At 34.8% G+C, this 27928-nt stretch overlaps 1 protein-coding gene across 1 annotated transcript in view; it reads left to right on the top strand.

Annotated features, from left to right (window-relative positions):
- The first annotated feature begins 21715 nt into the window (after nt 1-21715).
- The window catches only part of CDH9 (cadherin 9), a 92965-nt gene continuing 86752 nt past the window's right edge, over nt 21716-27928 (top strand). The window contains exon 1 of the mRNA XM_004422695.2: nt 21716-21983. Within this exon, the coding sequence (XP_004422752.2) occupies nt 21756-21983 (228 nt within the window). The 5' untranslated portion in view covers nt 21716-21755. The remainder of the gene's footprint in view (nt 21984-27928) is intronic.

Here is a 27928-nt window from a genome sequence, read left to right as displayed (position 1 = left end):
AACTGTATTGTGCTCAAAATAGGTGATTTGCAAGGTAAACATGATAATGTTTTTTTTTACTAAAATATTTGAAAGTTTAGAGGGTATTTGAAATTTGAAAGCTAGGGATAGTTCACGGCTGTTGCTTGTTTTATTTCTTTGATCTATTCAAATTTTATTTGACTGATAAAATTAAATAATCTGCTAAGATTATTTATGAAGTTCCCAAATGGTACACTAGACTCATGTTATGCTGTGACTGTGTAGCGCTAATTGAAAACATTACCATGGTGATTGCTATAGTAACATTTAAATTGGCATTAGTGCCAAGAAATCTTTACTATCGATCTGATAAAGCTTATTTCACAGTATGTTTCAAGAATATAAATGGCATTTTGCTGGTGTTTTCATTCATACAGGCTGAGGAAAAAGAATATATATATAATTAAAAAATAATAATAGATTTTTTATAAAAATACTTAAATGTAAATGTCCATGACATATATGACTTTATATTTTAATGATAGAGTATCTCATATAGTTTTCTTCCATATTACATTATATTTCCAGTTTGAATTCTAAAAAAATAAATTAATTCAATATACTAAATATTAATTCAATATGCTAAATATTAAGTATTTTAATATACTAAATTCAATAAACTAAATTCAATATATTAAATATACTAAATATTCAACAGACTAAATGGTAACTCAATATACTAAATATTAAATATTTTAAGTTTGTTAAGTTATTTAGTCCCTCAACATACATTTTTAAATTTTTCCTCTGTGCTGTGTAAGAAAATTTAATATGTGGATGAAAAAAAAAAATCTCTATTCTGTTTTTTTTAAGCTTCAGTGCATGGTTGTATATCCTAGTGGTTAGTTTAGTTCTCTTTGCAAGCTGCTGCCACAGTATGACAACTGACACACCGGCAGTGTGGTTCCATGACCGGGAAATTAACCTGGGCCACAGCAGTGAGAGTGCCGAATCTTAAATACTAGACCACCAGGGCTGGCTCCCTATTTTGTTTTTGAATCATAGTCTGGGAAAGAGAGTCATAAGTAGTATAAAGATAGCTAATCTTAATTGAGTATTTTTCTAAGCCTTTTAATAGAAATAGCAGCAACTCCATGAGTAGTATTATTATTATTATAACTCTGCTTTACAAATTAAGAAACCGAGACAGAGAGAGAGGTTAGTGTCTTTCCAAAAGTTACATAGCTAGTAGGTAGCACAGCCTTCTGAAACAATTTTGTTTATGGTCTTAAAAACTCTTTATGTTAACTCTCTGTCTTTAATATTATGGACTCAATGATGCTGAAACATAGAAAAAGAATCTCTTTTTTTTTTTTTTTTAATTTTTTGTTTATTGCAGTAACATTGGTTTATAACATTGTAAAAGTTTCAGGTGTACATCATTGTACTTCTATTTCTGCATAGATTACATCATGTTCACCACCAAAATACTAATTACAACCCATCACCACACACATGTACCGAATTATCCCTTTCACCCTCCTCCCTCCCCTCTTCCCCACTGGTAACCACCAATCCAATCTCTGTCCCTATGTCTTTGTTTATTGTTGTTATTATCTACTACTTAATGAAGGAAATCATATGGTATTTGACCTTCTCCCTCTGACTTATTTCACTTTGCATTATACCCTCAATGTCCATCCCTGTTGTCACAAATGGCTGGATTTCATCGTTTCTTATGGCTGAGTAGTATTCCATTGTGTATATATACCACAGCTTCTCTATCCATTCGTCCCTTGATGGGCCCTTATGTTGCTTCCACGTCTTGGCTATTGTGAATAATGCTGCAATGAACACAGGGGTGCATGTACCTTTGCAAATTGGTGTTTTCAAGTTCTTTGGATAAATACCCAACAGTGGAATAGCTGGATCATATGGTAGTTCTATCCTTGATTTTTTGAGGAATCTCCATACTGTTTTCCATAGTGGCTGGACCAGTTTGTACTCCCACCAGCAGTGTATGAGAGTTCCCTTCTCTCCACATCCTCTCCAAAAAATAAAAAATAAAAAAAAATAAAAGCTGAGGATACAGTGATGAATAAAACAGACACAAATTCTGTTTTGTGGGGTGATAAACAATAAACCAAATAAATAAAAGAAATAATCTGTGCTAAAAAAAAAAAAAAAAGAATCTCTTACCCTTGCCTGGTAAAGTCAAGGAAATATTACAAATTGTAATTAATTAGTAGTATATTGGTTTCCTAGGTCTGCCGTAACAAAGTACAACAAACTAGGTGGCATAAAACAACCGAAATTTATTCTCTTACAGGTATGGAGGCTAGACGTCTGAAATCAAGGTGTTGGCAGGGCTATACTCTCTCTGTAGACCCTAGTGGAAGATGCTTCATTGTTTCTTCCGGCTTTGGGTAGCTTGGCTTGTGGCAGCACAACTACAATCTCTTCCACCGTCTTCACATGGCTATCGTCCCTCTGTATCTGTGTTTCTTCTCTTCTTCTTATAAGGATGCCAGAAATATTAGATTAGGGCCCACTCTAATTCAGGATGACTTCATCTTAACCTGATTACATCTTCAAAGACCCTATTTCCAAGCCCCGGCCTAATGGCGTAGTGGTTACCTTTGTGCACTCTGCTTCGGCAGCCCGGGGTTCACAGGTTCAGATCCCAGGGGTGGATCTCCGCACCGCTCATCAGGCCATGCTGTGGCAGCGTCCCATGTATAAAATGGAGGAAGATGGGTGTGGATGTTAACTCAGGGCCAATCTTCCTCAGCAAAAAGAGGAAGATTGGCAACAGATGTTAGCTCAGGGCTAATCTTCCTCACCAAAACAAACAAATAAAGACCCTGTTTCCAAATAAGTTAATATTCATAGGTGCCAGGGATGAGGAGTTGAATATATCTTTTTGGTGGGCACAGTTCAACCCATAACAGGCATTCTCATATGCTAGTGAAGCAATCATCAGAACTGTTGACCAAATATTTCTGGATTTCTCACTTCCAAACACATCACAGGACTGTACTTCTCCCCCACCTCTGAATTTAGACATAACAATGGGATCTGCTTTGCCCATTGAAATGTGTGTGCAAGTGAGTGTGTCTCTTCTGTGTGGAGGGCCTAAGGGCCATCATGAGATTCTCCATGTTCCCTCACTCTTTTCTCTTGCAATCACAGGAGAGTGGTGATGGAAATTCCTTTGCTTTAGCTTACTGGTGATTAGGTTTATCACGGCCTCCCAGGAAAACTAGTGGTCATATACCCTGAGCAAGAATAAACATTTGTTTCTAAAGCCACTGAGATTTTGAGAGTTTTCTGTTACCACAGCATAACCTAGCCTATTGTGACTGATGCATAGATATCTACTAGAAGTGATAAGCTGTCCTAACAACGATAACAAGAAAACATAGAATTTGTAACATTGACTAAAAGCCTGGTCATCCAGCAGTGAATAAAGCCTTATAAGTCTCAAAAGATGGAAATTCATTTCACACAGGAGTGTAACATTTGGTAAAACTATCACTTGTGATGACTTAGAAGGCAGATCCTGGGCCCAATGAACTTGTAGCCATAGGAGAAAATGTGAGAAAACAGAACATTGGTAGGATGTCTTTGTCGCTACAGTTCTATCGTCAAAGTACTGTAAGAAATAAATTCAGAGAGCTATTTCCTGTTTGCTGACAAGAATGTAAGGAAATGAAGATGACATGGATGGGGGACTGGGAGATTGAGAGGAAGAGGCAACTTTTTCAATGTTCCTTGATTAAGGAGAAATAACACTTTTGTGTGAAAATGGCTGATTGAAACTTAGGTAGCAAAATGCAAATCAAGAGAATGGCCATCACAGCTATTTTTAAAACTTCTGAATGGATTATATCAGTAAGGTTAAGGATCCAGTTAAGTGTTTGGTTCCCAGTAAATCCTTTCACTTGGACAAAATATTTCACGTTAAAAACACTAAAGCTGTGGTTCCCCCAGTAAAAGCCCAATAAGACCATGGAATCTATAATCAAGTAGACGTGGCAAGACCTGTGGAGCAGTGGTAAGAAAATAAATCAATACAGAAAATCTAAGAAATATGTTTACATAGAAAATATTTCTATGAAGTGTCTCTTGACACATGAAACTGACTGGAGCCAAATAGAAAAAGGGGATTTAGCTTTTAAGAGTTGTCCTGCCAGAGAAACCACCAGCCCAGACCAAAAAAATCTGGGTCTCATTGAGGTTAAAATGATCCTCAGGCCATGAACTTCCACAGCCAGTAAACTGGGTAAGAAATCTGTTCAACTCTAAAGGATTGATGCTATCCACTGCCTTCTTCAGAAGTGGTCAGTGAGGTCAATGAATATGAAAGATTTCCAGAAGGTGAAGGGCCATGCAGAACAGTAAACAAGGGAGCCCCTCTCAGGAAGCAGAACTGAAGAATAAGTTCTAATTATAGCCTAATTCTCCACTGCCAGTATAGCAGGACTTGCCAACAGGATTTGGAAATTGCCATGGCTTTCAGGAGAAAAGTATTTTTTATGTTTATACTGCCCCTGTGTCACTACTGTTTATTGCATGTGTGGGGAGCAGATCCGCTGTCTTTTTTGTTCATAGGTCTCCAGTCATGAGAAGCCTCCTTGGGACTTGATATACAGATTACTGCATGATATTCCCCTTCCACACACCCTCAATTTGAACTTGATGACAAGTCTGGATGTGACTTGTGAGATGTATTTCTTGTATGTTTTTCTCCAGGGGGAAGAATCAACCTCATATTTGGTAACCAGAGCTTCAGTTGTTATGATCACTTGCGTTATTTACCAAATATTTCTAACTTCTGAGTGTTTGGTAGGAAAGTATTTCACTAGTGTCTTTGAAAATAGACAAAGTATCCTGATTTGGTCAATGAAAAGTCAGTGGAATTGATGTGTGTCAATTCTGGGTCGAGGAGTTAAGAGACTGCATGCCAATTGCAAAGTTATTATTTTTCCTGCTTTAGCAATGGAAGAAGCAGAATTTGGAGCATGTCTGCCTTAGCTTGAAATTCTGATAAAGATGCGGTGGAGCAACATTCACTAGCTGATCTGCGATAAACATGCTGTGTGTGTTATTGTTTTAATAAACCGTTATCATTGCATTAACCGGCCCTTTCAAACTAGTATGTTCAGGCACTATTCTATGTAGCTCATGTGTATCAATTCATTAAACTCAAAACACCATAAAAACCACAATAATACAACATGCGCGTCAAGGAAACTGGGCAAACAATGGTTAAATAACATGTTCCAGGTCACCTAGCTGGGACTGGTGGAGCTGGGATTTGAAACCAGGCATCCAGGCTCCAGAGGTCATTCTCTTAAATAATAAGCTGTAATAATCTGAGTCTTAAAGTTTTAACAGTTTTCCAGGCTAACTCCACAGAAAAGTGAAATCAAGAACATTTGCAAATATATTTGTCACTAAGAAAGATTGTAGCATGTTCTAGGAATTAATAGTTAGATCATTTGAATAGTCCAAGTAAAAGACAATTTGCATTTACTCATAAAAGCATTGCAATATGTTAATTACATAGTGAAGGTTATAGTTTTAATCCAATGGTCAATTTTCAGTCCCCATATTTTTGATCACTTGGTTTGATATCACTACCTCCTCCTTGATATACTTTCTTCTCTGGGCTTCAAGAACACCCCACTGTCTCGGTTGCTGTATCCTCTTCTCTTGTACTCTCCCCCTCACTTGCTCTCTCATGTAGACATGTCTAAAACAAGGCAGGCACTCCATTGCTGTAGGACCATTGCTCTACCTTTTATGCTGACTGAAAATACTTCTCTCATGTATCTACTTGGATAGCTCCTCTTTCTTCAAATACTTACTCAAATAACACCTCAATGAGGCCAACCTGAAATTTCCCTTCCCTTTCTTTCCTTTCCCCAGCCCCAATGCTGAGATCCCACTATGTTGCTCTGATTTTTTTCAATAGCACTGAATACCTTCTATCTACTATATGTTTTTCATATTTATTATGTTTATTGGGTAGTGTTCAATTCTTCCTGCTTGAATAAATTACATAAGGGCAGGAGTCTTTGTATGTTTTATTTGTATCCTGGTACCTAAAGTGTGCCATGTGCCTGGCAAGAGTAGGCACCAGATAAATATTTGAAGAATAACAGGGTGGCTAATTTCTAATAGAGCAGATGCTCATTCAGACCATATATATAATCCTAGAATGAGTCTGAGACTTGGATTTGGGTGCAGGTGAGAGATTGAAAATGTGCCTCTCAGGAGAAAATTGTAAGGGAGGGAATGAAGCAGGAGATAGAAGGAGAAAGAACACAAAACTAATATGGTCTCAGGTTGAATCTAGCCTTGGCCTGATCCACAGAGAGAAGGCACTGAACATAAAATGGAAGGAAGAGTTGACCCACCTTGAAGCAAGAGGTCTGGCTATTTGTATCTCAGTGTCATTCACTATAGTGGTGAGTGTAGAGTAACTTTCCTGGCTTGCTGTTTCTCATTAGTCTAGAAAAATTCTCAGGAGAAGGGGGAAGCTATAAGCAGTTAGCAGCTAACCCTCACAGTAGCTGGCTGGTAAGTAGACTGGCTTGGTAAATGGGATCTGCATGGAGCACCATAGCGTCTACTACAGAATCCGAGTCAATACAGTAAACTGTGGGTTTTTAAAATGGTTAATGTAATAGTTTACAATGACCCTCTCAAATCTCATTTAGAGTTTCCTACGCAAATGCATATTGTTTTATTGCACATTAATAGAATATGATTATATTCTATCTATATTAGTGACCTAATCAATAGTTTCAGTTTGAAGTAAAGGAAAACTATAATTACATATTATGGATCTAGTATATTTCAGGTCCTTTTTATACACATGATTTTATTTAACATTTTTCTCCTTATAAGGTAAGCTTATAATTCTCATTCTAGATATAATGAAAATAAAACCTAGTTGATAAACTAGCCTAAGCTCACTAAGAGAGTGACAAACTCAGAATATTAATCTGTATTTCCTCCCTACAGGTTTACTGTTCATTGCATTCTTCTGTGTACATCCATAATGTCAATGTAAAATTATATATTTTTTAAAATTTAAGTCCCTTTTATTTTGAAACTAGTTCTAAGGAATTTTAACATGGAATCCATAAACTTAAACTGAAAAACATTGCATCAATATTTGTACTAATTTCTAAGTGAAATTTAGCCTGTCCCTCAATTATGTTTATGGATTATGTATCAATCCACAGAAGTATTAAAGGTATCTATGACTGTAACATCAGCAGAAATTAAATATCATAATAAATATCTTGTATGTTTATTTTTTCTTTGAAGTTATGATACTGATCAGATCTGCTGCTGGGTCTTGTTACTTATTGCATTAATTAAGAAGCATATACGTTATTTTACTACAACTGGTTTTTAAAAATATTTTGATAGCTTTAGTTTAATAAAATTGATTTCTTTTCTAATACTATATATCTTGTATCTTAATTCATGCTTTAAAAACGTTATTCTGTCATCAGACTGACCAAAAGATTCATGAAACAAAAAAAGTTGAAATTCCTGTTTAAAATCCATGATACTTCCTGAATATTTGATTTAAATATTAACTTATTATCTGTATCTCTACTGTGGAAATTATTGTAAATGCTTGCATATTTTTTTTTATAACTTGCTCTTCCATAGTTGTTTAATTTCCCTTCTTCTCTGCAATACTGCCAAGCACGTCCTATCACCCACCCACTTGTTCCCATTCTCCCCCGCACTACGACATACGCTGGCTAACAGTTTGGTCTGAACTATTGCTTTCTAGAGCTAACTCAAGAAAGAAGCTCTGTCAAATCGAATACTGTTTTAAATATGGACAATTTTTAGCACTATGTGCTTTCTCTTAAATGATAAATACTTAGTGCAGGCTGATGCATGTGAGACACTCATTAACTTGCATCGGACAGACTCTGATGTTCATTTCTGACACTGAAAGCTGACGTGAAATCACAGGCAGAAAATTCAATCACACCTTTCTGCACTGATTAAAAATTTGAGATATAAATTTAAGTTTTTCTTTCATTCTCCCAGTAGATTAAATATTATGCAATAAATGAATTCTAATGTCAGTAAGCTATTCATGGATGTGTCATAAATAAACTCTCTCTTGTTATTGTATGTAGACTGTATTCCTAGAATGTAAATTCCTCGAGGATTCTGCTGTTCTGTTCACCTACAAAATGCTTAGAAAAAGAGTAGGGACTTCGTATGTATTTGGTGAAAGAATTAATACATGGATTTTTTGATGGCTTCATGACATGGCATTATATAACATGTAAGTTGCATGATTTATTTATCATTCCTCTATCCTTAGGTACATTTAGTTCATTTCCTACTTTTCTCCAATGTGTTTGTCAGGATGTTTGCAGAAAACAGATGACATACTCAATGATTGGGAAGGGTTTAATAGAGGGGGTGGGCAGGGTTAAAGGAATTAACTAGAGATGGTACCACAGCAGGAATTAACAACAGCATGAACCTGTTACCCCTCCTCAGCACAAAGTGATAACGGGCCTGGAGCCGATACTACTCCAGAGAGAGTACCCTGTTATTCTCACAGAGCACCATCCATCTGAAAGGAGCTGCTTCTCATTGTAGAGAAAAACAGCCAACTCTGAGGCATGCTGTGTGGAGAAAATCGACCCCCCTCTCCTCCTACCCTTGATGTCCTACCTGTGCCTCACACAGGCTAAATTCAACCAAGGACCAGCAAGCCCACTGATATAGTTCTTAGGAATTTATCTCCTGCCACACTGAGCAAAGTGGAGACCTGAGAGTGGATCTGAAGCTCAAACATAAAATTTCCAGTACATCTAAAAATAAATAATGTTTTGATAAACATGATTATACCCAAACCTCTCTTTCAAATGCCTAGTTTCTTAAGAGTTTGCTAGAATTTGAATTACTTAGAAAAACATTGTAAGCAATTTTAAGGCTTTGATGCTTATTGACTAATTACTTTGAATGAAATTGTATGCATTTTACTCTCATCATTAACAATATTCTAAGAATTATTTTGGTTTCTTTTTTTGTACCAAGAACTGTGCCCATCCTACTACCCCTAACAGAACTGAATACTATCCTTGCTTCTTTCGGAGTTTTAGCTTTCGTTGCCAAATGTCAAGCCATGTCACCTCAAACCTTAATTATAAAATTTTCATTTTCTTACTTTCCATTGAAACTAAAATTGTATTCTTATTTTTTGCTTCATGTGTAATTTTAACCACTCTCGTATCTTTAATAACCATGGAGTATACTGATGGAACTCAATGTTATAAGTCCAATACTGACAAATCATTAAATTCCAGACTTGAATATCCAAATGCATATGTGTTATCTTCACTTGGATGTTAAATAAGGCATGTCAATCTTAACATGTTCAAAATCACGATCTTGATTTTCTTCTCCCACGTACAACCTGAATTTCTCCAGTGCCCTTGTCAGTAAGTAGCAGCTCTAATCTGTTGTTCAAACCAAGGCCTTGGATTCATTCCTAACTCCTCCACTTCTATTAATTTCATCCCAGTGAGAACACTTTCTTATCAGGATTATTTCAATTGCCTTCTCTCCATCTTCTTGTCTCCTTTTTTGCCTTGTAAAGTCTATTTATCATATGCCAATCAGAGCTACATTTAACATTATGTCTGCCACAAACTCTCACATGATTTCAATATCATGAAGGTTAAAACACCTTATCATGGCTTGTAGGACTCTGGAAGCCTGCTGCGTCTTGGACCTCATAGTCCATAAGTCTCCCCTTGTTCACTTGGCAGTAGGTACATTTATGCCCTTTCTGTGACTTGAAGACTTCTAGCATGAATATCCTTTCTCCTCCCACCACTTTTATGCCAAATGTTTGCATTTCGTTAGTCCCTTTCACTGGAATGCTGTTGCTGTTGAAATCCTCATAACTTACTCCTTAACTCTCTTCAGCTTTCGGCTCATATGTCATCATAATTGTGAGGCCTCCTCTTTGACCATATTATCAAAAATAACAATATCTCCCCCAACACACATAATATATCCTCTATCTATTCCACTTACTTTATTTTTCTTAAATAAACTTCATTTTTAGAATAGTTTTAGATTTACAGAAAAATTAAGAATATAGTATATAATGTTCCAATATACCCATCACCCAGTTTCGTCTATTATTGTCATATGACATTAGTACACTACATTTTTTACAATTAATGAACCAATTTTGATATAATATTATTAACTGAATTCCATAGTTTATTCAGATTTCTTTAGTTTATAGCTAATACTTCTTCTGTTCTAGAATTCCATCCAGGATATCACATTTCATTTAGTAGTCATATCTCCTTAGGCTCCTCTAGGCAAAGACAGTTTCTGAGACTTCTCTTGTTTTTGATGTCCTAGACTGTTTTGGGGAGTACTGGTCAGGTATTTTGTTGGATGTCCCTCTGATGGAATTTGTCTGATGTTTTTCTCTGATTAAACTGGGCTTATTGGCTTGGGGAAGAAGACCACATGAATAAGTGCCATTTTCGTGATATTATATCAAGGGTACCTACTATCCACTTGATTTAATATTGTTGATATTGACCTTGATGACCTGGCTGAGAGAGTGTTTGTCAAGTTTCTCCGTTAAAAACAACAACAACAACAACAAAAACTTGTTTCTCCCAATTTTTGTACTATACTCTTTGGAAGAAGTTACTATATGTGTCGCAGACTTATGAGCTGGGGATTTAGGCTCTTCCTCCTTAAGGGCAGAGTTTCTATACAAATTATTTGGAATTCATCCTTAAGGAAGATTTGTCTCTTCTTCCCCAATTCTGTATTGATTGAATTATTTATGAATATCATTATGAACTTATGGATATTTATTTTACCCATTCAGTCATAGTACAATACTTCTTTATTTAATTTTTTGCTCAAATTTTTCCAGTTTTGTCCATTAAGAGCCTTTTCATCTTGTGTCTCTTTGATATAGCCCCATCAACATAGTGTTTTTGATGTGTGTGTGTGTGTGTGTGTGTGTGTGTATTAAATACTGCTTTACTTTCTGGCACTACAAGATGCTCCTGGCTCGTCTTGTATATTTCCTGCTCTAGTCCTAGAATCAGCCATTTCTCCAAGGAGCCCTGTTTCCTTTAATTGGAAAATGCTATTAGAAACCAAGATCTGGGTGCTGGGTGAGTTTATTGGTACTGTGTGGCACTGCTCCTAGGCCATCACAGCTGACAGAGCAAGGAATATATGTATATATGTATACTAACATGTATATATACGCATATCTATAAATATTTCAATATGTAATATATTAAAATACGTGAGATTTTATTGATGTCTCCAATTCTAATTCATTACCACATGGACCCTTCTCCCCTGGCTTATCTATAAATTCCCACAGCAACAGTAAGAAACCTGACTTCCAATATCTGTCATCCATTGACTTAATTGTTCACTTTCAGTATACAAATATAGCAGCATGAGAGTTGTTAACCTATACCCTCAGGAGAAACAACTTTATTAACTAGAATGCAGTGCATCTGTGCAATTCCTTTCCATTTAGCTTAGAGACTCCACTCATTTCCAAAGTTACTTAAGTCAGCACCTTTTCCTCCCACTCTCTTCACTGAGGTTGTTTCATATATTTGTAATAAGTTAGATTTTCTTGTTATGGTCTACATTCTTTCTTGGAGCCCCATCCCTTGAGCCTCCACCTCCTAAATGATTTTTTCTTTTAATTTTCATATGTTAAGTTTCACTCTGTGTTGTGAAGGTGTAGGGGTTTTGACAAATGCATAATGTCATCTAGCCACCATTGCAGTATCATGGAGAATTCACTGCTCAAAAGCTCCCCTTTTGTTTCCCCTTCCATCCCTACTACCCTCCTCCCAAACCACTGACAACCACTGATCGTTTATTGTCTCTATAGTTTTGCCTGTTCTGGAGTGTCATATAGTTTGAATCACTCAGTATGTAGCCTTTTCAGACTGGATTCTCTCACTTAGCACTATGCATTTAAGTTTTCTCATCTTTATTTGAGATAGCTCATTTTTTTTTTATCTCTCAATAATATTCAATTATATGGATATACCACAATTTGTTTATCCATTCACCTGTGCTTTACATTGGTTTCAGTCTATTCTTAACTAACGAACATTGTGGCTGGACCGGCCCTTGTGGTTTTAATTATGAATGCAAGACACCCTCACCAATAACCATCAGGAAACTTTGAAAAAAAACAAAGGCTTATTACTGACAGCTCCTGGAAAGCACATGGCACAGCTGGAGGCACACAGCAAGGTCATGGGGACAGAAACAGAGGGAGAGAGGGAAAGAGAGAGAGAGGAAGAGAAAGAGAAAGAAGTGAAAGAGAGAGAGAGAAGGGGCCTGGTGTTCTGTTTTTATTGGGGTCTTGGGTAGGGGTCTAGGGTTTCCCAGGCTTACTCTTTATTGGTGAATTTAAAACATAAGAGTGAGAATTTATAGCTCAGAAGAGAAGCAGCCCAAATGGTGAGTTGTGGAAATCAACTAGGATCTCTAAAACAGAGGAGCCTCAAAGGGGTAGAGCGGGCATCCTACTCTTTATCTTGTTGTGTGGTTGACAATGTGTTTATTCCAGACAGCCACCATTGAAGCTGATGACTCTTTGAATTGGATGCCTGGGGCAATCAAAGTTTGCATTACAAAAAAATAAAATAAAATAAAAAACAACTCTTGAAGCTTACACTATAACCTATCGAAAGGCATCTCTTTTCCCCCAGTTTTTGGTGATTATGAATAAAGATTCTATAAACATTAATGTGATGGTTTTTGTGTGGACATTATTTTTCAGTCAATTAGTTATATACCTAGGAGCATGACTCCTGGACTGTATGGTGAAACTATGTTTAGCTTTGTAGAAATCTCTCAAAGTAGCTATACCATTGTGCATCCCCACCAGCAATGAAGGAGAGTTCCTGTTGCTTCACATCCACATCAGCATTTGATAGTGTCAGTTTTTGGATTTTAGCTGTTGTAATAGTTTTGTAGTAGCCTCTTGTTTCAATTTGCAATTACCTAATGGCAAATGATTTTAAAAGGTTTTTCTCTTTTTTTGATATGCTCATTTGTCATTGGTACCTCTTCAATGAGGTGTCTTCAAATCTTTGGCCCATTTTTAATTGGGTGGTTTGTATTCTTATGAATGAGTTTTAAATGTTGTTTGTATATTTTATATACAAATGCTTTATCAGATATGTGTTTTGCACATATTTTCTTCTAGTCAGTGCCTTGTCTTTTCATTCTCTTAACAGCACTTTTCACAGAGCAGACATTTTTAATTTTAATAAAGTCCATCTTATCAATTTTTTCTTTCATGAATTGTACTTTCCATGTTTTATCTACAACTCATTGCCAAACCTAAGGTCAACAAGATTTTATCATGTATTTTCTTCAAGAAATTTTGTAATTTTGCGTTTTGCATTTATATCTGTGATCCATTTTGAGTTAATTTATGTGAAATGTATAAAGTTTGTATCTAGATACATTTTTTTAAAAAAAATTTTGCATGTGGACGTCCAGCTGTTCCAGCACAATTTGTTGAGAGAGCTGTCTTTTCTCCATTGAATAGTCTTTGCCCTTTTATCCATATCAGTTGACTATATTTGCATGGGCCTAATTCTGGAGTTTTTACTCTATTCAATCAACTTATATATATTTTGCCAAAACTATATTGTCTTGATTACCGTAAATTTATGGTAAGTTTTGAAATTATCTTACTTTATGTTTTTTTATAACAGCACCATCTTCTACTTATTTTATTTATTTGTTGGTTTTTGGTTTATGTATTTGTCCTCTGCTACCATGTCTACAGGATAAGATACTTTACTTCATTGCTATATCGCCAGTGCCTAGAAAAGTCTTTGCATATGGCATGATTTTTATTGATTTTATTTAGACAGTGAATGCATACATGTCTATAATTCATTTGTACTTCTTTTTACTTGCATATAACACTACTATTTTGTTACTAGTTTTTAGGAATATTCTTTGTATACTAATGGTATTGACTCATTCTCCATAAAATTTGTTGTTGTCTGTTTTTTATCCTTTTCTCATGTAACTAAGGGGAAGTCCACCCAGACTGTGAGAAGTGTTGAGACTGGGCACTTCCATATTCTATACTAGCTTAGTTACTCTTTCCCATGTAAAGCCCTCTTTTCATCTTATTTCCTGCATTTTGATAGACCCTCTGTTGTGCTTTAGTTTCTGTTTTTTCCCTCAGATAAAACTGTTATTGCATGTGCTTATGCTGATAGGATGCTGTGCATTCCCACTGGCTTTCTATAGCCCAATTTCATGCTGCATATTATGTCATTTTGCCACAGCACCTTGTAAATCCTTTTGTCCAGTTTGCAATGTTTAAGAATACATTGACTAAAAATTTCACCATTTGTTTGTGATAATATCAAATTCTACTTCTACTTGTTCCCTACATCAGTAATGTTAGTCAACGTTCTTAAATGAGTCATGAATGTAAACAGCTCTCTCCTAAAAGTTAGTTTTTTCATCTTTGACAGACTAAAATGATTTACTTATAAGGCATATCTCCAAAATTAAAATACATCCAACATAATATACCCTAAATTGTCTCATTTTTCCCCCTTGTTCTCTTCTATTACAGGGAGTGCATTAATTGAATAGATATTATAATATTTTGGCTGGCTTCAAAGGGGGCATCTTTGTAGTAGAGGATCATATGTAAGTTTTAATCCCCTGTATCCCCATTCAGGGGACCAATATTGGGAAACAACTTGCTTGCCTATCTCCTTTTAATTGAAAGTTGATGAGTTTTTCATATACTGTAGAGCGTCATCAATCATTATCTATTTTCTTAATCTAGCTCCACTATCCTTATAGACATTGGTTATTTTTCTCAGATTCTGGCAATAGGTTGTTTACATGTTTTACGTTCTATAATTCTATGTATTCTATATATGTCTTTATGTCTATTATGTGTATTGTTATTATTGTTATTTTGATATAATATTGGCAAAATCTGATTCAAGAGCTTCTCTTCTGATATCAATTTATACTGTCAGTTTTTTAGGGAAGACCTAAAGCTAAATTTTTGAAGCTGAGAGTTTAGTAGTGTTAACTACTAAGACTTGCTTATACAAAGCTGGCAGTTCATATTTCTTCCATCCATTTCTGGTTTTCTTGAAATCATTTTATAACATTTGTTTAGATAAGAGTAGAATCCCAAATTACAATATGACAATAATTAGGCAGAGAATTCTTGAAAAAAATCAGTAAATGATTTTTGAGACCTTAAATATATATATAAAATAATAAATAAATATAACAAACTAATGATCAATTATACATATTTATATACACATACAGATTTATATAATGTAAGAATTATCAATTACTATGAAAAATAGGTATGTTAAAACATATATTCCTAAATAGTTCCTTGATTATGTAAGCCTCATAATTTTGGTGTCTATTTGTATTCATAGAATTTGTTCTTTATATATGTGTTATTTACCTAACTGAGCTGTCAGACTTGTCTAATTGATATTAAAAAAACACCATAGTGTGTTGGAAAGATCACTGGCCAAGGAATATGAAAGACTTTTGTCAAAACCACAAATAACTGGGTTTTCTTCATCTCTCCAAACCTCATATATCTCATTTGGAAAAGAATTTAAATCATATAACCATATCACACAGGTTTTTTTTTTTTTTTTTAAGATAAATAGGATAATGTATGTGGAAGTACTTTGTTGATTACAAATCGTATAATTAGATAGTCAAATTAATCACATGCACTTGTGTTATATGTACATTTCATTTGAGAAACTTTGAAAAACAAGATTGGAGTTATTAAAATAATTTATCTGAGTTTAAACTATATGGATAAGAATAATGATATAATTTAATTTTGGATATGGATTTTATATGCTGGACATCCTACTTAATTACAATAATTCACATTTTTGCGACTTACAAATAGCCAATGGTCATTTTTCTCAAATGCAATCGAAATATAATTAAGGGAACAAGGGAATAATAATGAAACAATTTTCAATTTTTAAAGTTAACAAGATTCAAATGAATTCCCTGATTACAAAATCAAAGTTAAACCAAATTTAAAATATTGTACTTTATAATGCATCTGATGGTATTTATGTATCAAAAAAAATGTGATTAAAATGCAGAGTATTTAAGGCTGATAGAGATAATTAAGCATAGAAAATTTAGTAGTCAACTTGTTGCTATTGAATGAATAAAGGATATGAGGAATTTTTAATAAACCCCATGGGATAAGAGCTTGCTAACTTTGAAACCACTTGCAACAAAAAAGCCTTTTAGAATGTGCACTTTTGTCTAAGAGCAGAGGAATGTACAGGTGTTAAATTGGCCACAGGTGGGGTGCACTAATATTTCCTAAATGTAAAAGAATTATGCAAAGAATTATGAGGAAAATAAAGAAAATATTTAGTAAAAGGGCATCAGAGTTCAAACATTCTATAATTTATACCAATCAAGTTGTGAAGTTCATACTTAATTCTGTGTTATGCAAATTTTTATGACTATTACTCTTACTTCACTGCAGATTGTACTAATTTGTTAGAAAAAAAACACCAGAATTATTTCAAAAGGCACATTTCCTCCTAGTTCAACTCTTTCCAAATCTCTATTAGCTTGTTTATGCAATGGAATATTAAGTCAATCACATATGTGATCCTAGGATCAAATTAGGAATTATCCATTTTAGGCATGAATCAATAAACCGATTAATTTTACAAATACGTGTTAAGTACCTACTGTGTGTCAATAACTGTTTTTTGCAGAACACAGTGACTTACAAAATATCTCACCACCATAAAAGTTACATTATAGCCAAAGGAAACAGTCAGTAAAAGTATAATCCACTAAATGGAAGGGATAATTAAAATCATGGTAAACAATAAGAAGGAAATAAATGTATAGTATGAAAGAAATCAATAAAGACTCTAGTGGGGTAAGCTATTTTTGAAAAAGTGGTTATAGAAGACTTCTCAGGAAAGCAGAATATGATATAGAGACTGAAAATAATGAGAAAGAGATGGTTATGGATGAGCCAGGGAAGATTGCTCCAGGTCAGAGTGTGACTAAAGACAAAGACCCTGATTTGGGCAGGCTGTTAAAGCACATGATTGAAGCCTCCAGGTGGATGCATATACAGCAATATTATTTAGCAGCAGCACGATTAATACCAGGAGCATTGACATCAGTCCTACCGAATTCAAATCCTGACCACTTCCACCTTTCCCACAGGTACCTACCACCCTGTGATATTAGCAAGTTACTTCAACAAGCAAAGCTTTACTTTACCTCTTCAACTAACGTGGTCATACCTTCCTGGTAATATTCCTGCAAGGAGAGTTAAAGAAACAATGCTTGAAAAAAGACTCAGCAGAGTGCCTAGAATGCAGAAAGCAAGTTAGAATAAATGTTGGTTGCCCTCATCACGGATGATAGTGGGCTGCTTCTGAAGCGGTACCGTCCAAGTACAAGTGAATGCCTGATAATAATTCTCAATTCTTCTGTCTCTACTTATAGAAACTGGGGCAGTCATATAACCTCTCTGTGCCTCAGTTTTCTCATAATAATATGAGGGATTGTAGAAAAATCTACTTTAAACTATTGTCATAAATAAACAAATTACTTAAAATCAGTAGGACAGTGAATCACTCTGCTTCCTATTATTAATTATGTCGAAATATTGTTAGTAGTAGCAGTAGTATAAAAACTAGTTCTTTATTTTAACCAAGAATAAGAAAAAAATTGATTCTTTATTATTCTAATAGGTCTTCTTCTCCCCTGATATAAATGACACTCAATAAATGGCTCATTCATCCACGTAGTTCACAAAATAATAATCTAGGAATTATATTTCTCCTTTTTTTCAGCCTCCATAACCAATACATGAGAAAGTAGTATTTACTCTTCTGAATATGTGAATATGTGGATTTTATCCATGTCTTAGGTCTGGGTCCCCTGAGGCTAGGATTTGTGTGTAAGTGATTGGTTAACAAGTTGCTTTCAGGTCAGGAGATGAGGGAGAGAGTGGGAAGGCAGGACAGGAAGAAGAATCAAAAAAGGGTGTGATTTCAGTCAAAGTTCCAGCCTCAGCATGATGCTGTAGGAGAGCTCTGGGATGTAAATAACGTGTGGGTGTTTATACTTCTGCACCTGTTAGACGATGGCTCAGGGATTTTGTGGGAGATGATTGTCAACTTGCAAGCACTTCAGGCTCCCTGTGCATGTGGGCAAAGTGGCTTCAGTAGCCAAGGGGAGTCCTCCAAAGAGAGTTGCAGGTGCAGGCCATTAGAAGCAAAAGTACACAAAAATTGTAGTGTATGTAGTGTGTGTGTCTGTGTGTGTGTCCTATTGTGGAAATCATCCACGCTATATGTAAATAAAATATGTAAATCATCATGCTGTATGCCTTATACCTATACAGTGATGTATGCCAATTATTTCTCAATAAAACTGGAAAAATAAACAAACAAAATAAAGGGAACCTGAGCTGAGTACGCTTCCACTTCAAACCTCTTCTTTAGATGCCATCAACATATCTTCCTGCACTAGAGCGATAGGCTCTAACCAATCTTCCTTTTAACCAAATCCCTTTCCTACTCTCTAACCTATTTTCCACTCTGCAGACAGATTGATCTTTCCCAAACCTTGCATGCTAAAATCTTCCAAGTGCTTTCCATTTCACTGAAAATGAATGCAAATTTCCTACTCTAGCTCATGAAGGCCTATGGGATCCTGGCCTCTGCCTAAGTCTCTGGGACCATCTAATATAACTGGACTTTTCTGCTTAAAGGCTTACATTCCATCCCAAGTGGTCACCATAGTTAGAACAGACTGCAGGAAATGAAGAATGCTCTCCAGTTTCTCTTGCAAGAGTGATCAGCAAGAACGATGGCCAAAGAAGATCTCTCAGTGGGAAGAAACCAGGGGAACCGGTGTGGTCAACTAAGGAATTTGTTGTATTTTATCAAAGTGAGATATTAGCTGTCCTTGAGATTCTCTGGCTGCTCATTTTTCACTGCACCATGATAGATGAACAAAATTCAGAGCATGTTCTGAGCTAGTGGCCACTAGATGGTACTTTTCCATTATACTTTTTCCAAGCACTACTTGACATTGTAGTTTTCTGGTATTTATTTCAGAGTTTTACATTGCTTGTGGTTAAATCTACTAATTTCCTGTAGTTTACAGGATTATGAATAGCCACATAAAGTCCTGATAAATGATGATTACCATCACTCAAGATTACAGAGTCAAAAAGTGATGTGACTTTGGTTTCTCTCATTCTGGAGTATGTGGATTTGTGGCCGTATATGTGTATTTTGTTAAGTAAGAGCATTTTTAAAATAATAGGTATGGAAATTAGGGTACATATGTGCTGGACAGAGCCAACAGTTCTGGACCATAGCAAGCATCTGCCAAGCACCATTCTCTACTCTGCTATGTTGGAGATCGTTCGATCTATCTATCTATCTATCTATCTATCTATCTATCTATCTATCTATCTATCGATCATATATCATCTGTCTATGGCTATCGTGGGAGCAACCATGGTTGACGAGGATGATCATGATGTTGATGATGAAAACAGTAACATGTTGAGAATTTGTATGCTAGTACTATGCTAACTTCTTTACATGTGTTACCTTATGTAAAAAATACTGTGTAAGGCTGTGGGTCTAAAAGCTAGTTCCAGCACTTACTACCTCTATGATCTTTGTCAAGTTACTTAAATTCTTCATGCCTCAGTTTTCTTATAGGTATATGCTGTTGTGAAAATAAAATAAGTCCATGTAACACAAATAGCTATTATTTTGTATTGATAAAAGTTCAAAATAAAATTAATAATGATACCTTATGAGTCAGGTACTAATTATTCTTCTTTGACAGGAGTAGTCGAGACCTGGTGATATGGGTAAATATTCCCAAATCTCATAGATAATATGGGAGAAAGCCAAGCTAGAGGCTTATATTTGAGCTTTATGCCTTGATAACTGCAACTGAATCCACAAATGTATGGTCCAGTAGTGAGCATCTGCCCTAAGCCGGGTAAATCAGAGTCCATTCCCAATATTTTTTAAACCTAAATTAGAAAAGACTATCAATTGCTTTCTGGATTGAAAGATGTTAAATCTGAACTCCATATATTCCTGTATTCCATTAGGTTGAGGAGGCTTAGTTCAAAGCAAGAGAGGAGAGAGAGAGAGAGAGAGAGGGAGAAAGGGAGAGAGAGAATAAGAATAGTATTCAAGTACCCAAGCCCCAAATTCCAGTTTTTAAGAGCAGGAAGGGCCCAGTTGCTTCTTTGCTCCTTTTCTTCTTTCTTTTCCACAATTTGATTTTATAATCCAATGAATTCTTCTTTTGCCTGTGCTGGTTTGAGATGGTTTTCTATTGCTTACCAAATCATTATCATCAGCAGCAGTGTCATTATTATCTCACATCTTCTAAATTGAATGCCTTACAAATTAAACCAATTTGCTAATAAATAAAATTAATTCTGAAAAACCAAATGAACTATTGTTTTTACTTCAAGGAGAATCAACTTACTCTCTCCATAGAGAGACATTGTTTGTTTCAAAATTCTGGATCAAATTATCCCATAGGTAAAACCCCATATCTAATTTTACAATACCAATTTTGTGTGCTCCTTTTCCTTATTATTTTAGGAAATAAATTTATGTTGGTTTTTAATTATCAAGTGAAAGGATTCCATTTAGAGCATGTTCTCCTCAAATTCAAATAAACTTGAGTGACTTAATTGAGTGTTGGGAAAAAAATAGTTATCGCTTGCAAAGGATCAACATGGTACGGTGCTAGGTATTGCAAGACATGATCCAAAGTACATTTGGTATCATTTAATTTGCCTTGAGGCAACATCTCAACATATCACAGAAGAATGAAGAGGAGGAAGGGGAGTAGAAACAGCTTGTAAAAGTTGTTATATTGTGAACAGGAAACGGTGTTTTTCAAAGTATATAGGTTTGTGTATATGTATCTATTAATAAATATTCTACTTTTATTAGTCTTAAGGACTTTAGGAAAACTCTATGATCTTTGGCATTTGTAGAGCTTAATTTTTTTCAAAACACTTAGTATTTTATTTTATTTATTTTTATTTATTTATTTATTTTTTTTTTAAAGAATGGAGATTTTTTAAATTTTTATTTATTTTTTTCCTCCAAAGCCCCAGTAGATAGTTATACGTCACAGCTGCACATCCTTCTAGTTGCTGCCTGTGGGACGCGGCCTCAGCATGGCCGGAGAAGCAGTGCGTCGGTGCCCACCTGGGATCCGAACCCCGGCCGCCAGCAGCAGAGCATGCACACCCAACCGCTAAGCCATGGGGCCAGCCCCACTTAGTATTTTAAATTACAAATGTATTCACATATAGTGATATTAATGTCAGTTGTTTACTTCCTGTTTAGTTTATTTGCACTATATATGTCTCCCTACTTATCTATATGATATGTGAGTTTTTAATGATATTTCACCGATGTAACATGGAAAAATACTGTGTATAGAATACGTTACTTATAAAATTTAAATAACATTTAGAAAAGTTTTACAGTTTACAGGTTATGTGAAAGTGAAACACAGCCTAATAAACCATTTTTCTCTCCCTGCTCCTCAGGGGAAACAGACGGTACGTTGAATTTGACATCCTGCTGAAGCCTCAGATAATGAGGACTTACCTTTGCCTACCACTATTCATCTGGACCTGTATGTTTCATATGGTTGATGCTATCCCATTACAAGAAAAAGCTAACAGTGATTTACCAAGCAAAAGGATAGCGGGTCTGCCTAAAGATGGTGGTAAGATGCTACATCGCACCAAGCGTGGCTGGATGTGGAATCAGTTCTTCTTGTTGGAAGAGTATGCAGGTACAGACACACAATATGTAGGCAAGGTAAGAATTTTTATATGATAAATGTAGAAGCTGAAAGTGATAGCAATTTACTTATTTTTTACAGTAACTTTCCACGTCACTAATGATTATTCAGAAATATTTGACTAATTAATTACGATGTGCAGAAGGCATAATGTTACAAATTCTTTCAGCAGGGTAGGGTAGGGAATATACATTAAATATACATTATGCTTCAGAGAGCTGAATGTAAGTCAGTATCCATAGTAAGCCTCAAAATAAAGTCAGTCATATGTAGACTTGATTCATTATTAATCAGTTAGATATGATTTAATTTTGTGTGTATCTAAAAGATTAAAAAAACTTTCTTTGAAATTTAATTTAAAGTCATGGGTAAATAATAACAGTGTGATATATGAGGCAAAATAAAATGCAATTGTACTATACCAAAAATTACTAAAATATATTGGTCTCTAATGATCAATAATTTATCATAATTAAGAATAGTATGCTGTGTATGAGAAATAAGTAAAAATACTTCTAGATGCTTCTGTTTCTTAATATCAAACTGTACTACTTCCTGCCTATAATCCAGACCAAAGGGTTCGAGGCAGAAGGAGAGAGAAAGAAAAAAGAAGTAGCAAGAAGACATTACCTTTAGGAAGATTTAATACCATCCTAGTAGCAGCAATATCGACAGTTGCTCATTATCAGTTGGGAGCAAATGGAAATAGAGAATATATAACTCCCTTCTTGTATCCAATTTTGAGGAAACAGATTCGTTACCTTTCTCTTTCTTTTTCCTCTGTGTCTCATAATAGGTGACAGGATCTTTCCCATGTCCAGAATTTTCTATTTCTCATTCATACTATTTTATATGCAGAACAATTCCTTTGTTCACTGTGGATTATCCCTAATTTACTCGCAATGCTGAGGTACTTTCACATTCTGAGAATAAAACAAAATAAACCATTATGACTACTAACATTGCCCATAGATCATGTATTTACTTTTCTTGATTTTTGGCACATGATGCTAGAAGTGACTGTAGTGGTATGAGTCCTAGTTGACTCGCTGGCAACAGCAATAAATGAGATACAATTGGCCAAAAAGGAAAACATAAAAAGTATCTAATATCACAAAAGTCATGCCTGTTTCTTTTAAACCAGAAATACATTTATCTGTGAAATTGACAAAATCTTGATCTAATTCATTTTCTGTGTGGGACAGTATATTTGTTCAAATGCAGCTTCCTTTATCAGAAGCCAATAGATTATTCCCTCTTCTTTTGATATCTCTCTCCTCTGGTTCCATAGGTCATACTCATTTTGCCCCACACAGTTCACTCGCTGATTCTTCTTTGCCTCTTATTTCTCCTCAGGTTAGTTGTATGGCATCCTCCAGCATCCCTCATTTAACATCACTTTTCACACTATAGTTAATAACTAACACTAGGATATTTCAAGTTCAACTGACAAATGTTTGTGTCTAAGAACTTGAAATTGCCTTCTGATTCTTTTCCTAAGGCAGTGTATAAAGGACACATTCAGTTCATGGGGACTTACATAAAGGGTTTCATCCTTGGAGATTCACAGAAGAATAGCCACAGATAAAAAGAGATCCTTATAATCATAAGGCAATCAAAGCTCCACTAGAAGCATTTATTTTTAGCTGTAAACAAAAATGCCTCCTTCTAAAAACTGAGTGTGCATTGATTAATTGACCACCATTATTGCACTGACATTTTAAAATATACATTATGCTTTAGATCTTTTTATACCATCTTGTTTATTTTTAATCAGTTCTGTAATCTTTCAAAAATAGTTACTAAAAGTGTATGCATAGTTTTATTTAATTACTTTTCATAAAATATTTTATCACTTGTCTCAGGAAAACAATCTCTTTTTTCACCCATGGACAAGTTAAAGTGTTCAATTTTTTGTGCCTATTTATCCTTGACAATCAGATCATGAGCCAAAAATGGAAAACCCAGTATAATAATCAGAATTTTTGTCAAATGAGGATAATCAAATCAAAACTGTGTCAATTATTTTTATATCACCCAAAGAAAACAATATGCATACGAAAGAGAAACTTCAACAAAATAAAACACCTATACTACTTTTTGAAAAAAAATTAATTACTTTCTCTATTTCGTAATAGGGCCTTGTCTTAGATATGTCATGCACCACATCTCTAGTTCACTGTAAAAGTGGGCTTCAAACTACTTCTTAGCATTTATTAATTTTTTAAGAGTCTATAAACTCTCTCCTAACCTGCTTTCTTGGCTTTTGACATCATTATTCATTTGTATATACAGAGACTAGCTAGGCCCTGACCGATGAACTTGGCCAAACATATGAGTTCTGAAGAGGATTTAACTTCTTGACCACCACACAAATTGTCTTTCTTACCACATTACTCTGGTTACCCTGGGTAAACACAAACCTAGTCTTCTAGGATCCATCTCATTGGCAATATCCCATGTGAAGCAGAGGACTCCATATTTTCCGTGCACCATGACTGGGAAAGAATACGTAACTTCTAATGGGAAGAGATTTTCATAGATTTTTCTTAGTTTTACAGAAGCTAGGTATCACAGAAGATAAGACCAGTATTAATTTGTAGGTGATATAAAATTATATAAAGTCAGAAGGATATATAATCCTTGGATGTAAAATCTAGGGTTTGATCCTGAATTTAGAGGAAGCTGTTTTAACACAACTAAAATAGTAGGAGCAAAATTTAATAAAATAAACATGTGCACACAAACATGCAGCTTACAAGGTTCAGTCCTAACTGTGCCATTCAATAATTGTGCAGAACTTAGAAGTCAATCAATCTTTCCAAACCTCAGATTCTTGTTAGGTTAAATTAAGGTATCATTAAGATTTCTTTAACTCTAAATTTTTGATATTTTCGAGGATTGTGGAGGAGGTTGCATCTGCAGGCAGGAAGAGTTAGTAAAAATTTAATAAAAATTTGCATGTGGATAAATCTAAGGAGGTGGGATTGCATATGGCACATTAAAATAAATACACACACACACGCACACAAAGACGAGTTTAATGGGATGAAGTTAGACCACTACTGTGACAGGCCCAGAATTCCATGCGGAGTTGTTTTTACATACAGCATGGGATGTGAGTCCCTGTTGAAAGCTGTTGTACAAATTCGCTATGGGTGGAGCACCAGCCTTGGATGATCAATTTGCTTTCATTGTCAGGATGGACTGGAGGAGCAAAAAAAGGAATTATGATGATATTTCTGTAAGGAAATACTATAGCATACTTATTTCAGATATTTCCAATACAGGAGAGAAAAGTCAGAAATGTCAATATTAAGAGCAAGTGTTTGATTTTCACAATAATGCAATGTGAAATTTGGTTGTTTCCTTTTCACTGAAACTATCAGAGATTTACTAATTTTGTTTTCTGTAATAAGAGAAATCTTTGCTTCTACTGAGGATTACAAAGTCGTAACAATTGCCCTGTAGCTTCTCTGTAGTGTGAATAGACACATGTGACTGATTTTCTTGGGCAGAATAGTAATATCGCTTAAGAAATGAACGAAAATAAATTGAACAAGAAGCATACCAAAGGCTCCTATTATTCTGTTAGAGAATCTTCATATACATTTGATTTTTTATACATTAGATCTATATCCTGAAGAATCCGTAATTGTTAGTAATTAATTGATCATATGCTTATTATTTTTGAGAATTGAGCAGAATTTAAGTATTTGATTTTAATATTTGGTTGTTAAAACACATTTATTGCATGAAGAAAAACCAAAATTACAGACATAGTGTTTATTCTTTTGAAAGAAGACATTAGTATTTATAAAATAATTTTGAAATATCAACTTGGTTGACCATTACGCTTTAATTCAAAGATACGTGTTTAGCACATGCTTTGCTCAGTGCAATCAACATAGTGCCATGGAACCACCTACAAGTCGTTACCATCTAAGACAATACGATATCTTTTTCACAGAGTTAGCTCTCAAGTTTTCATAGTTTTAATTGAAAAACTTTCTATTCCATATCTGAAATAATCCTGAGTATACTTATAGAATCCTAGAATGGAAGGAGATTTTAACGGTTATCCAGCTCTTGGTTACAACAGAATACAATTGGTTTCGGTGTTAACTAAAACAATGGAAAACACAGGTACCAACTGCAAAACGGATAAGTGTGGTTTATATTAGACTGACTAATCAAACTATGAGATGACTCTCTTTTGCATTTATGCATGTTGATGTATGCACTAAATATTAATATTTCCCCAACGCATGCATAAAATAATGTACTTGCATAGGCAATTTTTTCTTAGGCTTTTAGGGTATGGCAGTTTGATGTGTACAGAGACAGAAATAAAGTTTCAAATTTCCTGAAGGACGTTTGATAAATTTTTGTAGTATATAATAGTGTTTTTCAGAATCTAAATAAGTTATCTTTATTAAGGCTTTAGAATGTCATTACTTATGGTGCAGTACGTGTAGCAGCTGCTTCTGATTTATGGGCACATTGTATTCCAGAATTCTCTTTGTAGGTTGGTTGTTTAAAACTAAGAACTAAGAACGTATGAGAAAAACATTAAGCATTAAAGCTAGGGTCTCAGGACAGTCTACAAAGGCTTGTTTCACACAGAGTTCTATAAAAATCTACTCTAATATAATAGAGTGCTATCATTTAATTCTTACTGCCAGTCCCCTCCCTGCCAGTACAGTATTATCACTTCACTACACCACCGCATTAGCATACTAAGTAGCCTTTTTTCTTGACTTTATTTTTATTTAATTCTCAAAAACATATTACACACTATTTCTTGAATGATACCAATCTCCTACGTAAAATGCCTATAGAAAAATAACTCAAATTTATTTAAGTAGAATTTAAAGTGTTCAATATTATTGCATATTTCCAACCTATCTTCTATGTCCCCATAACTGTGTAGCCTTAGCTGTACACAAAGTGAAATATTTCCTCATCCATACAACTTGACCTCTATTTCATCATGTTCACAGTCTCTTTTCCAGGGAGTGTCTAACCCTCTTTTCCAATCTCCTCTCTTCTCTTTGCTTTAAGTCATATCTCAAATGCATCCTCTTATATAAAGCCCCTCTTCATTTTCCCCAGCTAGAATTTCCTGTCAAAAGTACATCACCTATCAAAATCTTATTTGTGGTACAATTTTGATTATTCTGTTCTCCTATTTTATCACCTAGAATCTGTGAGCTTTGAGCTTTGACTCTGTGTTGGATTTAAGTTGTTTTATTCTCCAAAATGTTTGACATCGCACGTTTACTCAAAATTAACATTCAGTTGCTATCTCAATAGATCTTTATTGAGCCTTTATTAATTTGGGTCTTGAGAGATTGAGGCTATGAAACACAGAAAGAGCAGAGAGAATTTAAAATAAATATATTCTGTTCTCCTGACACATGTTACAGCAAAGTCAGTTCCTTTCTTGCATTTCCATTACACTCGAGGGCCCCAATTGTATCCAAGCCCCTCTCATTTTGCTCTATGCCATCAAACAGCACATACTTTAGACTCGCTTTCACTCCAAAATAAGTTCTATGTCCTTAACAAAGAAAATTTCAACAGGTATTAAGAACTAAATATAAGATTAAACAAATTCTGACCGAATAAGGAACGGCAAGTACTCCTAGAAAAATTTGCATTTAAAATATAAGTGAATTCTTTTTTTTCCCTGGAATGTAAGTAACAGTTAAACCATTCAAAAAAATATGAGTGTGGTAGAATATATTTATTATTATAATTACTAAATTATATGTGTGATTTTTCCTGACACCTTCCACCAATTTCAGTGATTTAGACTATTTCTCGTATTCCAACATTGTCTTCCTCTAATTCCAGACTTGCAGAAGATAAAATCCACGCTTACATACTTATCAGTGTGAGAAAAAAAGGAAAGAAAAAAAGAAATAAACTTAAATAGGAGTAGTAGAGTGTCCAGGAG

The sequence above is a fragment of the Ceratotherium simum genome, chromosome 18, assembly GCF_057802395.1.
Source record: "Ceratotherium simum simum isolate JZ-2026a chromosome 18, ASM5780239v1, whole genome shotgun sequence".
NCBI classification, from domain to species: Eukaryota; Metazoa; Chordata; class Mammalia; order Perissodactyla; family Rhinocerotidae; genus Ceratotherium; species Ceratotherium simum.
This window is presented reverse-complemented; position numbering and strand designations above follow the sequence as displayed.